A 13,346-nucleotide genomic window follows, 5' to 3' on the forward strand; every position below is an offset into this window, starting at 1 on the left:
ACTGGAATGAGATGATATCTCATGGTTGTCTTGATTTGCATCTCTCTCAGGGCTAGGGATTTTGAACATTTCTTCATGTGTTTGTTGGCCATCTGAATGTCTTCCTTGGTGAAGTGTCTGTTCATATCCTGTGCCCATTTTTCAATTGCGTAATCCAGAGTTTTAAAGGTAAAACTACATATGGTCCATAGCAAGTCCTAACAGTAATGAAAGGCCATGCCTTTTAGGCTTTCAAACCCATCAGTGGCTCCCCAGGAAAAGATGGGCTCTCACCTCTCATAAAGATTTACAGCCTAAGAAACTTAAAGAACAGTCCTGTGAGTCAGCATTGACTGCACAGTGAGTTAAGTGTATGTGAGTTGAAGATTGATGTTGCATGAAAATAGAGGTTATAGGAGTAGACAAATTGCAGACCCTAGATACTGAGTCACTAAGTTTGAACCATCTATCATTACACTGAGATGATGTCTAGTCTGATTTTACTAGTGAGACTTAATTAGTACTCTTTAATCATATTCAGTTGAAGTAGTCAATAATTAATCAAATATATTTTTTCATTTTATTATTTTTCCCCCCACACACATAATCTGATCAGACTAAGATTTTGTAGCAGTTTGGGCTAAATAACAATTTTAATCTTTTTCATTTTGGGCATGGGGTTTAATATGCTTATAGAAAACGTCTTGAAGCTTCAGAAACAGAATCATTTGGAAATGAAATATATACTGTGAAATTTCAGAAGAAAGGAGATTATCCTTTATTTGGCTGCAAATACGATTTCAAATTGGAAGGCGTTGTGGATGTCCCTGAATTCTTGGTCTATTTTCCACTGCTAAATGAGTAAGAATGTTATTTTCGTACTGTTCTCTTTTTGCCTTTAAGGAAAAAAAGAAAACCAGTATGCTCACTATTTTAAACAGAGCTTAAAGAAAATGTATATAGCCTTAGAAGCCTACCCCAGTTCTATGATGTCCTAGGTCTTTTCCAGCTTTAAGTTTTTTTGGTTAGGTTTTTCATTTTGTGATATTACTGTGGGCAAGAAAAGGTGCCGGTTGCTTTCAACTTGTGACAGAAAGTAGGACATGGTAAAGTTGAAGATACCAGGCTTGATCAGATAAGATCTATGATGTACCTGTCTTGTTACTCCCTTAATAAGGAGAGTATTACAGTAAACAGTGATTAAACAGTGATTTACTTTGTTTTTTTTTAAAAAAGCTTTTACTATTAACACTAGCAGAGAAAAAGAACTTGATTGTCATATTTAGTTGATAATTTGTAAAATGATTAGTACAGGATTTTCACAAGTTTTACAGTGTAATACACTAATAGCAACATGAGGAAACAAAAGCATAATTTAGAAACAAACTATAAATCATACTCTAATTTTATGTTCTTAAAATTAGTAAATTTTTGGGAAAATGTGCAACTTTTCACCTTTATAAAAGAAGAAAATGAACCATATTTTCACTATATGCCTGATATTTTCTGACTTTGGTTTAAGAAGCTGGCTACTTTACTCAAAAGGTCTTTGAAATGAAAGTTTTGTTGTCATGCAGAGGAAGCTCTACTAGTCTTTTTGTTTTAAATTTCATAATGATAGTAAGTTTATAAATTTATTGAGGCAAATGTTAGATATGTAAGTGGTTTTTACTTACTCTTTTGCAATTTCATTAACTTAACAAAAATACAATTAGCTTTGTTCTGTCAAAACATTGAAATTGATCAAATTGTCTAATTTTTCTGTATAGTTTCTCTCTTTTGCTTGTTTTCTGAAATATCCCTAGGCTTCCTTTATGTTGTCTGCAAAATAAAGTTATACATTTTGGCAGATAATTGCAGGGGGTGTAGAATGTAAGACAATATAGGACAGAATGGAGTATAATTTAATACAATTCAGGATTTAGGGAATACGACTGTAAAGGGATGCTTGAGTTAAGAGCTAAACAATAAATTGGGGTTGACTAATTGAACATTGGAAAAAAGACTCTTCCAGGCAGTGGGAATAACATGTGGGAAGGTATTTGGTTGAGTCAAGGACTCTAATAAAGCCTTATGACCTCTAGTGAGGAGTTGAATGGCTCAAGGTGAGGCAGCATCCTTCTGTGAAAGCATTAAAGGCAGTGCCTAGGGTGCACCTGAGAACCAGTGAAGGTGTTTAGAAAGGAAAGCTTAATATATTAATAAATGACAAGTTGTGGCTGACATTGAGAAGAATGGGAATCCCAGAGCACTTGATTGTGCTCATAAGGAAACTATGTCTGGACCAGGAGGCTGTTGTGCAAATGGAGCAGGGGAGTACTATGTGGAATTGGCAAGGGAATGTGTCAGGAATATATTCTGTCTCCATACCTGTTCAGTCTATATGCTGAGCAGATTATCTGAGAAGCTGGACTCTATGAAGAGTGTGGCATCAGGATCGGAGGAAGACTCATCAATAACCTGCATTATGCAGATGACACAACCTTGTTTGCTGAAAGTGAGGAGGATTTGAAGTACTTGTTGCAGAAGATCAAGGAATGCAACCTTCAGTATGGATTACATTTCAGTATCAAGAAAACAAAGATTTTTACCACTGGACCAATAGGTTGCGTCATGATGAATGGAGAGGAGATTGAAACTGTCAACAGCTTCATCTCACTTGGATCCACAATTTACACCCTTGGTACAAGCAGTCAGGAAATAAGGAGACACATTGCACTGAGAAAATCTGAAGTTAGGGACCTCTCCAAATTATTGAGGAGTAGTGATGTCAGTTCGAGGACTTATGTGCATCTGATTCAGGCCATGGTCTTTCTGATTACTAGCTATGCATCCAAGACCTGGGCAGTGAATAAGGATGACAGAAAAAGAATTGATGCCTTTGAGCTGTGGTGTTGGAGAAGAGCACTGAATATTCCATGGAAGGGTAGCAAAATGAGTAAATATGTCTTGATGCAGCCGGAGTGCTCTTTGGAGGCAAGAATGATGAGGCTTCGCCTCACATTTTTTGGACATACTGCTAGGAGGTGCTATTCACTTGGAGAAGGACATGATGTTGGGAAGGGTGGAGGGACAGTGAATGAGGGGAATACCCTCAACCAAGTGGATTGACAAGTTGACTGCTGCAGTGGGCTCTTGGGTGTCAGGAAGTATGAGGATGGTGCAGGACAAGACTGGTTTCTGATCTTTTGTTCATAGGGTCACTGTGAGTCGTACTTGACTCAGTGGTACCTAAAAACCACCACCACAACAATATAATTATATTTGAAAGCTTAATCTGGCTGCTCTTAAGCTGCCACTTCCGAAATGGCTTGCCTCCGGAAACTATGAACAGTGCTCAGGTCTTTTCGTTCATAGGGGCTCTATGAGTAGTCTACAACCCTATGGCACTTAACAACAATAACAATGACAACATAGAGCTACGTTGGCCTAGTGGACAGAAAGTTATGCTACCAAGCCCAGGGTAGGTGATTTTAATCTGCTGCCCTCAGTCCTGATTTAATTTGTTTTTGTCAAACATTCTTGTAAGTGGTATAGCACTGGTCTGTGCGTTGCTGTATAGAGGTAACACACGGTTGCTGTGATGCTAAACACTGTGACAGTGATGTGCCAAATGTGATAATGGTTACCCATGGTGGACAGTGTTTGTTTTTTTGGGTTTTTTTTTTTTTGGTGGACAGTGTTTTGTGGAGCTTCCCAATAAAAACAAGCTTGGAAGCATCAGTAGCATCCATTTCTGAAATGGCTTGCCTCCGAAAACTATGAATGGTGCTCAGGTTTTTGTTCATAGGGTCGCTGTGAGTCATCTACGACTCGATGGCACTAAACAACAACTGGTGGCCTAGTAGTAAGAAACTGCACTGCAATCTTGAAGGCAGGCATTTGAATCTACCAACTGCTCTATGGGAGAAGGATGGGCAGTCTCTTCCTGTGCCTCTGAAAACCTGCTGGAGCACCAGCTCTGGGTTAATTCCGACTTGATGGTACACAGCAACAGCAACAATCTGGTTGTAGTGGAAATGTAAATTGAGTATGAATGGCAGCAGAGAAACAAACTATGGAGTTACTGGACAGATACAACTGATGGGAATAGTGGTTGGATAATCATAAGGAGTGACCTATTTGAAGTATATTACAAGTAGAATTAACAAGACTCAATGATATATTGAATATAGTATAGAAGAGTGGGTGATGATTTTAATAACTCTGATTTTTTTACATGAATCATTAGATAGATGTGCTCAGTAAAGAGTGACAGAATAAGAACCATCTGATGGAGCAGTTCAATCTTGGATCTGGAAAGTTAGAATATGTCTGTGATGGAATAGATACGACACAACAGGGCTAGATAATCACTGGTAGGCTATGTAAAGAAGAGAGTGGGGGAGCTCCAGACCACATTTCAGAACCTTACAATTCCAAAGATGAATGAAAGAGAAATCGTTAAGATAGACTGAGAAAAAGTAGCCAGCATCAAAAGTCTGTCCTGGCTGAGCTTCTAAGAGTTGAAAGATTATTTTAAGGTGTTTTCAGTATTACTCTGGGAGATTGAGTAAGATTACGGTGTACTCCCCATAGTTAGATTTCTTCATCTGACAGCCTTGTGACACTCTTTTTATTCTTGGCCTGTTGTGTGAGATTAATGGAGCTTTCTCACCACCTATTGAAATTTAAAATATGTACTTCCTGGTTGTTAGGGTTTTTTTTAAAGGGAGCTCTCCGGTACGTTATAGGAAGTTGTGCTGCTGAATCAGAGACCACTCCTCTCTGCTGATGCAAACCCAGCAATGTCTCTGTGCTAGAAAGATGAGCAGATTCCTTTCCTATAGTAGGCAGTCTTCAAAACCTGATGGAGGGTCAGCTAGGAGTTTGTTCCAACTTGATGGTAGTAAGCTAGGATTACTGATGAATTTTAAGGAACCCTGTTGGCGTGTTGCAGATGTTACCGGCTTCTGTTGGTAAATCAGTGGTGCAGGTGCTCCTCTGGAAAAAAAGATGGACAGCCTTCGCCTGTAACAATTTACAGCCTTGGAATACCTGAGGGAGGAGGGTCACTATAAGTTGGAATCAACTCAGTGATAGTGAGTTTAACCTGTATAAGAAAAAACAAAGGTGTTCCTTCACCAGATATAAGAAGGAAGTGAACGAGCTAGGAAAAAAAAAGGCAACCATGACTGAGATGGATCTTTTTTAAAAAAAGAATAAATCTGGCATACTAATCTCTTTTAGTGATTTCACAGAATAAAGAAGATCTATAATGCTTAAGGTAATGCTAAAAACTATGCAGGATTACAAATCCCGTGAGTCTTTATTGAATTTGATAACCACATATCCAATTATGGAAACAGACATGGAGAAGCTGATTGATCCGGTTAACAAGACCTCTGAAATCAGTTTATATGACAGCATTCAGTTTAATATCCAAAAACAGCATGACTCCATTTCCTTATGTCATAAAAACCAGATTATTTTTCTGAAAAATAACTTTTGTAGGTCTTCTAGTTTAACTACCTTCTTCAGAGAAACCAGTGTATCCAAACAAATGAGATTCTACTTTATTGTTCAAAGAATCAAATAAAAAATATTACTAAAAAAATCCCACAACCCCAACCAATATTTGTATATTGGTCAGAAATGATGAGATTGACACAGGATAGGACGGGGTTCAAATCTGTGCTTCATTGGGTCTCTCTGAATTGTATTCCAATCAAAAGCACATAGCAACAACCACAACATTGGTATATTACTCTTAATAATTTTTTATCACCTCATTATGAATTTATAAAGGAGATAGTAACTAGTTCATCCTAGAGGCTGTAATTATTATGCAGAAGTAAGCAGTTGAAGAATTGGAAACTTTTTGGGTAGCCTTTTATTAATGAATCTTTATTTTGGGCAGAATGGCAAAGAAGTACCATATGAAACTAGTCTACAAAAAGACATTTCTGGAGTTTTATGAAGAAAAGATTAAAAACAATGAAAATAAAATACTGTTAAAACGAATGCAAGCACTGGAGGTAAGTAATTTTTTAAGATAACATTTTTAACTCATAGTGGACATGTTCACTCCTTTCAAGGTCATATAGACACTTTTATAAATTAGATTATTTATATTTATACTCGCAATCTTTGGTATTAGGATAGAGACTACATGGTAGCTGCACACTAAATCTTTTATGAATGGAGAATGTCTTCAAGTGTGATATTCTAGATTTTTATAAAAGAAAAAGATCAGCTGTTGTCACATTGACTGTATGTATTAGGGCAAAACTTAATCCCATTGAGTTCTATATTTTAAATAATGATTTATTGTGTTTTTGGTGAAGGTTTCACAGTAATTAAGGTCCCTATTTAAAAATTTTTGTATGTTAACCACTATGCTATGGGGTGTGGAGTGTGTGTGTATGTGTATGAGGGGACACAGGTCTCCTCAGCCTATGCACCCTGGTTCCTCCTAGGGTTTTCAGTTGCTGGTTTTTCAGAAGTAGATTATTAGGTCTTCCAGACTGCCAGCCTTTCCGTTAACAGCCTTGTATATTAACTGCTGTCCAGTTGACACTAACTCAGAGGGACATTGTGAACCCTTGCCTGATTCCACACCATGCTCACAGTCACTACTGTGCTTAAGCCCATTGTTGCAGCTACTGTCATTCCATTTCCTTTACTCTTCCTCTCCTTCACTGACCCTTCACCTTTCCAAACATGTTGTCCCCTTCCAAGTTCTGTCCTTCTGACAGCATGCTCAAAGTATATGAGACAAATTCTCAGATGTTTGTGTCTATAGAATATTCTGTCTCAACATCAAACACAGATTTGGTTGTTGGTGGTTTTTTTTGTCATTTCATTTTCTATTCAGTACCCTTTGCTGGCACCACAATTTAAAGGCATCATTTCTTCTTTTGTCTTACAAATTCATTATACAACTTTCACATGCATATGAAACAATTGAAAATACCTTGGGCACACCTTTTTCTTTAGTACTTTCAAGAGGTCAGTGACAGCAATAGTTTATTTGATTTCCTGACTACTGTTCCATTTGGATTGGTTTTGGATCCAGTACAGCCTTACTCTTTTGTCCCACTTTTGAAAGTTTTCATTTTCTTAATGGTGAATACATACTAAAGGCTATAGGCTTGGTTCTTATTTAGTAAATGTTCAAGTCCTCTTCTCTCGGCAAGCAGGGTTGTATCATCTGCATAATGCAGGCAGTTGGATGAATCTTTATCCAATCCTGAGGCTACATTTTTCTTCCTGTAGTCCAGCTTTGAATTATTTGCTGAGTATATAATTTGAAGAGGTATGGTGAAATAAACAGTTTGATGCATACTTTTTAAATCATGCAGTTCTGATCTGTTCAAATAGATAATGTTCATATCTGTCTTGATTCATTTACAGATTCCTTATGAGTACAATGTAGTATCTTGGAATTCCAATTCTCAATTTTATACATAATTTATTATGACCCACATAATAATACATAGGGATTATTACCTTAAATGTTATATTCAGTGACTGTTTAATTCTGAATTATAAATTTGAATATATCTTAACTAGGAATCTCGTTTGTTTCACTAGCCATATCCTGCAAATGAGAATTCCAAACTTGCCTCTGGGAAGGTGAATGACTATGACCATGCAGCAAAATATATGAAAAATAGTCACATAAGATTACCTTTGGTAAGTATTTATTTAAAGTATTTTAGAGAAAATAGAAAAAAACATGTACTAGGTGGAGATTTAGGAGGTTTCCCCCAGTAGTTTGCAGTGCTCTGCATCAGAGTTTAGTTCTTTAAATCAAATTTTCATTAGCATTTTTGTCCAAGTTGTGAGGACTTTCCACATGGATGGAGACTAAAATGTACTTCATTAAGCTCAGAATGGAATACTTCATAGGAGGAACATTCCAGCTGAGTTTGACAGTTTGCCATAATACAAGTCTTCTTACAATAGGAGTCAAAAGTTTCCTATACAGTTTAAGGGCTCATAAACTTGGGTAGTGCAATAATACCACTGTGATATTTCATGTAGGTGTGATTTTTGTCATCCGTAGAAGTTATAGATGCTTTCCTAACACTCATTTCTGCTGACATCTTAAAATACTATTGACATTCCTCACTTTTTTCCAAATTGCATTAAGTTCTATACCTGCCAGTAAATCTTGTTTTCCCATCTGTATTACTATATTAAAAATGTTTTTGTAGTGATTTTGAAAATTATATTTAAATATCATTTGTTACCTCAGAATGTAAAATGGTACACACTGTTTCTATGGAAAATGGTTTGGCATGCCTTAGAAAATTGAGAATAAAAGTACCATTTGAGCCAGCAATCCCACAATAAGATATAATGTCCCAAAGAAATAGGAGCCAGGACAGAAACTGATTATACACACACCCATGTAATTACTGTATTATTTACAATAGCATAGATCTATAATCATCCCAAGTATCTTATCAACACACATATGGCTAAAGACCTTGTGTTACATTAACACAATGGAGTATTATGTGTCACGAAAAAACTAATAAAGTACTCATAAACATTACATAATGTAGATCAATCTGGAACAAATTATGCTGAATGACATAAGCCGTTTGTAAAAGAACTATTAAGGTATACGATCACAACTGTAAGATGCTAAAGAATGGTGAGGATTTGAAGCACTTGCTTCAAAGACTACAGCCTTCAGTACAGATTACATCTCAACATTAAGAAGATGAAAATTTTTACCACTGGGCTTATAGGCAAAATGAGAAAAGATTGAAATTGTCAAGACGTAACATGATTAAGCCTCATTGGTACTGAAAGAAATTTAAGCTGTACTATAGACATGGGTAAAATATAATGACTCAGGAATTGATGGATTACCAATTAAGGTGTTTCAGCAAATCAATGTAGCCTTTGGCATGCTCAGTGGTCTGTACCAAGAAATTTAGAAGACAGCTACCTAATCAACCCACTGGAAGAGATCCTTATTTGTTCCCATTCATTCTAAACAAGGTGATTCAAAAGAGTGTGGAAATCATCAAACATCAATATCACATGCAAGTAAAATCTTGCTGAAGAGTATAGAAAAATAACAGGAACAGTACATTAATAGAGAACTTCCAGAAATCTAGACTGGATTCACAAGAGGCCATGAAATGAGTGACAACATTGCTGATTTCAAATGGATTTTGACTGAAATCAGAGAAGACCAGAAAGATGTTTACTTTGTGTTTTATTGCATTTGTAAAGGAATTAAACTGTGCAGATTGTGATAAATTGTGGGTAGCTTTGAGAAGAATGGTAATACCAGAACACTTAATTATACTCAAGGAAAACACTACCTAGAACAAGAAGCTGTTGTCCAAACAGAACAAAGGAGATAATTGAAAATCAGGAAAAGTGTGTCTTGGGATTATATCCTTTCTCCATACTTATTCAATTTGTAAGTTGAGGAAATAATTTGAGAAGCTGGATCATAAGAATTTGGCATCAGGATTGGTGAAAGACTCATCAACAACCAGCTTTAGGTAGGTGACACAACCTTGCTTGCCAAAAATGAAGACTTGAAGCACTTGCTGAAAAAGATCAACAACTACAGCCTTCAATAAGGATTTCCTTTCAACAGCAAGAAAACAAAAAATCCTTACCCCTGGGCCCAAAAGGCAACATCATGATAAATGGAGAAAAGGTGGATGTTGTCAGTGATTTGATTTTAATTAGAGCCACAATCACCCTCATAGGAGCAGCAGTTAAGAAATCAGATGACGTTTTACATTGGGCAAATCTACCATCAAAGACCTCTTTAAAATGCTAGAGAACAGGGATGTGACTTTGAACGCTAAGGTGTACCTGATGCGTCCCATGGTATTTTCAGTTCTTTCATATTCTTGTGAAAGCTGGACCAGGAATAAGTAAAGCTGAAGAAAAATCAATGTCTTTGAACTGTGGTACTGTCAAGAGTATTACATATACCATGGATGGCCAAAGGAACAAGCAAGTCTGTCTGGGAAGAAATGCAACCAGAGTGCTCTTAGAGGAAAAGTTGGTGAAACTTCATTATACATACTTTGGGCATTATGACATCAGAAGACAAAAAGTCCTTGGAAGAAGATACCATGCTTAGGAAAAGAGAAGATTAGTGAAAGAGGAAGACCCTCAAAGATGGATTAACACACTGACTATAACAGTGGGCTTGAACATGAGAGATCATGAAGATGGCATAGACTAGAGAAGGCCAGATCTGTTGTTCATAAAGATGTTACAGTCTACTGGATGACATCAAACAGTAGCAACCCCATTTAGTGTCAGGCAAATATTGTTCTCTCACTCAACTATATGTACAGCACCTACCATCTACCAAAGTGCCCAAAAGGGCAAGTGCACTGCATGTTCTTTTTTAAAATCATTGTGATTTTAATGAAAGTTTACAGAAAAGTTGAATTTTCATTCATTCACTTTTGCACAATTTCCTCTCTCCTCCTGCCCTAGTCTATTTTGCAAACAACTATGATAATAGATGTAAGAGATACTCTTGTCTTAAGTCTTACCAATTATTCCAGCTACTGAGAGACAGGTAGGAAGTACTTCTTTTTTGTCAAATTAGCAACTAAATACATAATCCAGCCTTTATCTCAAGATATAATTAAGGAAAACAAAAAGCAAAATGAAGTAAGCCAACACATAGTCAACAAATAAGTACAACTTCAGAATGTCTAGGAGACGACAGACAAGCAAAGAAAACCAGATGATTTGAAGTGACCAAAATAAAGAACCAGGAAATGTTCTCAGAATGAACTTGATAAGGAATAAAAAAATGCCCATATACAGCATCTTCTAGGAGCTCAAAGAAACCACAGACGGGATCATAGGGAAAAAATACACCACCTTACAAAAATTCAGAAAACCAGTACAAAAGCAGAAGATTGGAAATCAAACAAAACCAATTAGAAATTGAGGAGAATAATACTAAAATTTCAGAGATTGAGGACAAAAAGGATGAGAGTACAGGCAATATAGTTGAGCACTAATTCCACTCATGGGACCAGAACTGACTCATGGCTGACTCTCCATAAGTTTCATGGAGACAGATTGCCGATTTTTCTCCTATAGAACTACTGGTAGATTCAGACCACTGGAGAGGCGCAGTGTCTGGGTTAACAGAAAGGCCATTTATAATAGAAGGTGATCCACACAATTGGACTAAAGAAAAGAAGAGGTGCACAGGATATGTAGACATCAAATACAAACATTTGCATGCACAATCTTAGGCAGTCATCACAAACATTAATCTGTAAGTGGATATAGAGGTGAGACAATGGGCAAGTGGAAAGGATGGCACACATAAACCATATATAGGTTTGACAGATGATGTTTAAATAAGCATATTTGTATATGACATAAATATATCTGTATATAGTAGAATCAACAGCAGGCAAAGTTACTGTAAACATCTTAATCATAACCACACACTTTGAGTAATGTGTGAACCTCAAGACCAGAGTATTGGGAGACACCAAGGTGAATTGGCATAATAGAGCCTTCAGAGCCTCTGAAAGGGGATCTCAGTAGATGTTCCTATATAGAGTGGTAGAATAAAAGAGACCAAAACTCTAAAATTGGCCAGGCTTGCTGATCTAATAGTCTGGAACCCCCAAGACTGTGCCCCTTAATAGCTCTTTCAGTCTGTAACTAAATTCACCCTATGGCTCAGCATCAGCCAAACAATAAGCTTATGAGGTAGATGGTAACACCAGGGAGGTACTCAGTCCTTAGAGCAGCAAACATATGACATATGGGCAAAAGGGCAGCATTTTCTCAGAGAGATAATTCAGAAGACAAGAAATGCTAGGCTGGAAGGGCAATTGGAAACAAGTAACACAAAGCAATTGGGCAAAGTGTTGTTAAATTGTATGGACTGTAAATAAAGTCATAAAGTTAAACATAGAAACCAGTTTGTTCTGTAAATTTTAACTCAGAGCACAGGAGAATGTTAAGAACAAACCCAAAACAGATTTACTGGTCAGATAGAGTGATGGACTGCCAGAACTATGGCCCTTAGTCACCCTTCACACCTGGGACTGACATCATCTCTGTAATTCTGTTTTAAGATAAAAATAGGATAGGCCTGTAAAGTGAATTATCTTGCCAGAGAGGAATGCACTTCTCAGTACAGTGAACACTACAATATCGAGAGGGCAATAATATTTACCAAGGGACAATCTTTTTTTTTCTTTTTAAATTTTTTTATTATTTTTTGTGTGAGTATACCGTCAAATCAGATCTCACTGGTACGGGAGGAGATTGTCCCTCCTTCCCCGGCAGAGCATCTGGTAGATTCGAACCGTGTGCCTCTGGGATTGTAGTTGCAGCTCCTTGCCACTATGCCACCAGAGCTCCCCAACCAAGGGACAATCTTGGCAAGACAGGAAGCGATGGGAAAGACAGGTGAATGGAAACAAAACAGGAAATGGAATAGGGCTGTTGCAATGTGGGAGGTGTAATCATGTCATAATACAAGTCATGTATAAATTGTTGCCCGGAAAAACAGTTTGTTCTGTAGAACTTTTACTCAAATTACAATAAAAAGTTGGAGGTAAGGAAAAGGGCTGGGTGGAGGAGCAGAGATGCCTTGTGAACTGAGAACACTTGTAAACAGTGAAAGATTAACCAGTAATTGATAATTTTTATTTCTGTTATTGAAGCCTTGTATTGAAGCCTTATTGTACCTAGCTTTTTTGAGCCATTAGCTTTTCCTAGAGTAAAAATTACTTTCCAGTATGCATATAGAATAACTACTCAGTAAACTATCCAAATTTCAGTGAGTTTAATTATTTTCATTATGGCAAAACCTATTTAAAGATCCTTTCCAGCTCACTTCTCTGGGTTAAACACATGCATAGAATTTTATTTCTTCTACCACTAGTACTCAGTATTTTAGGGTAGACTTTTTATTAAGAATCTAATTTCTGTACACAAGCAGGAAAGGATAAAATTAATGAATCCTTGTGCTCCTCAAAAATTTTCCAATAAGGTAAAAAGAAAACCTACTAAGTAGGAAAAAACATTTGGCAATACCATCTCAGAAAGGGGTCTTATAACAGTAGTTTACAGAATCCTACAGGGCTTCCACAAGAAAAAGACTGATAACCCTATTATAAAACGGGCAAAAGATATTGAAAGACCTATTGGGAAGACTGAAGAAGATTCAGTAGTTGGAAAACATGGACTCAGTGACAGAAATGGAGCTGGAGAGAGAATGATCGAATTTTGCACTATCAATGACTTATTCATAGCAAATACATTTTGTAAGAGACATAAACGCAGGTTATATACCTGGATTTCACCTGATGGTATGCATAGGAATCAGATCGATTACATCT

At 36.8% G+C, this 13,346-nt stretch overlaps 1 protein-coding gene across 1 annotated transcript in view; it reads left to right on the forward strand.

Moving 5' to 3' along the window:
* Positions 1-13,346, forward strand: part of RNMT (RNA (guanine-7-) methyltransferase) — a 75,315-nt gene that overhangs the window by 46,104 nt on the left and 15,865 nt on the right. The window contains exons 6-8 of the mRNA XM_006902757.1: positions 676-840; positions 5,879-5,996; positions 7,555-7,656. Coding sequence (XP_006902819.1) covers positions 676-840; positions 5,879-5,996; positions 7,555-7,656 — 385 coding nt within the window. The remainder of the gene's footprint in view (positions 1-675; positions 841-5,878; positions 5,997-7,554; positions 7,657-13,346) is intronic.

The sequence above is a fragment of the Elephantulus edwardii genome, unplaced genomic scaffold (genome assembly GCF_000299155.1).
Source record: "Elephantulus edwardii isolate Elephantulus edwardi_28Jun2011 unplaced genomic scaffold, EleEdw1.0 scaffold00446, whole genome shotgun sequence".
In the NCBI taxonomy this organism is placed as follows: Eukaryota; Metazoa; Chordata; class Mammalia; order Macroscelidea; family Macroscelididae; genus Elephantulus; species Elephantulus edwardii.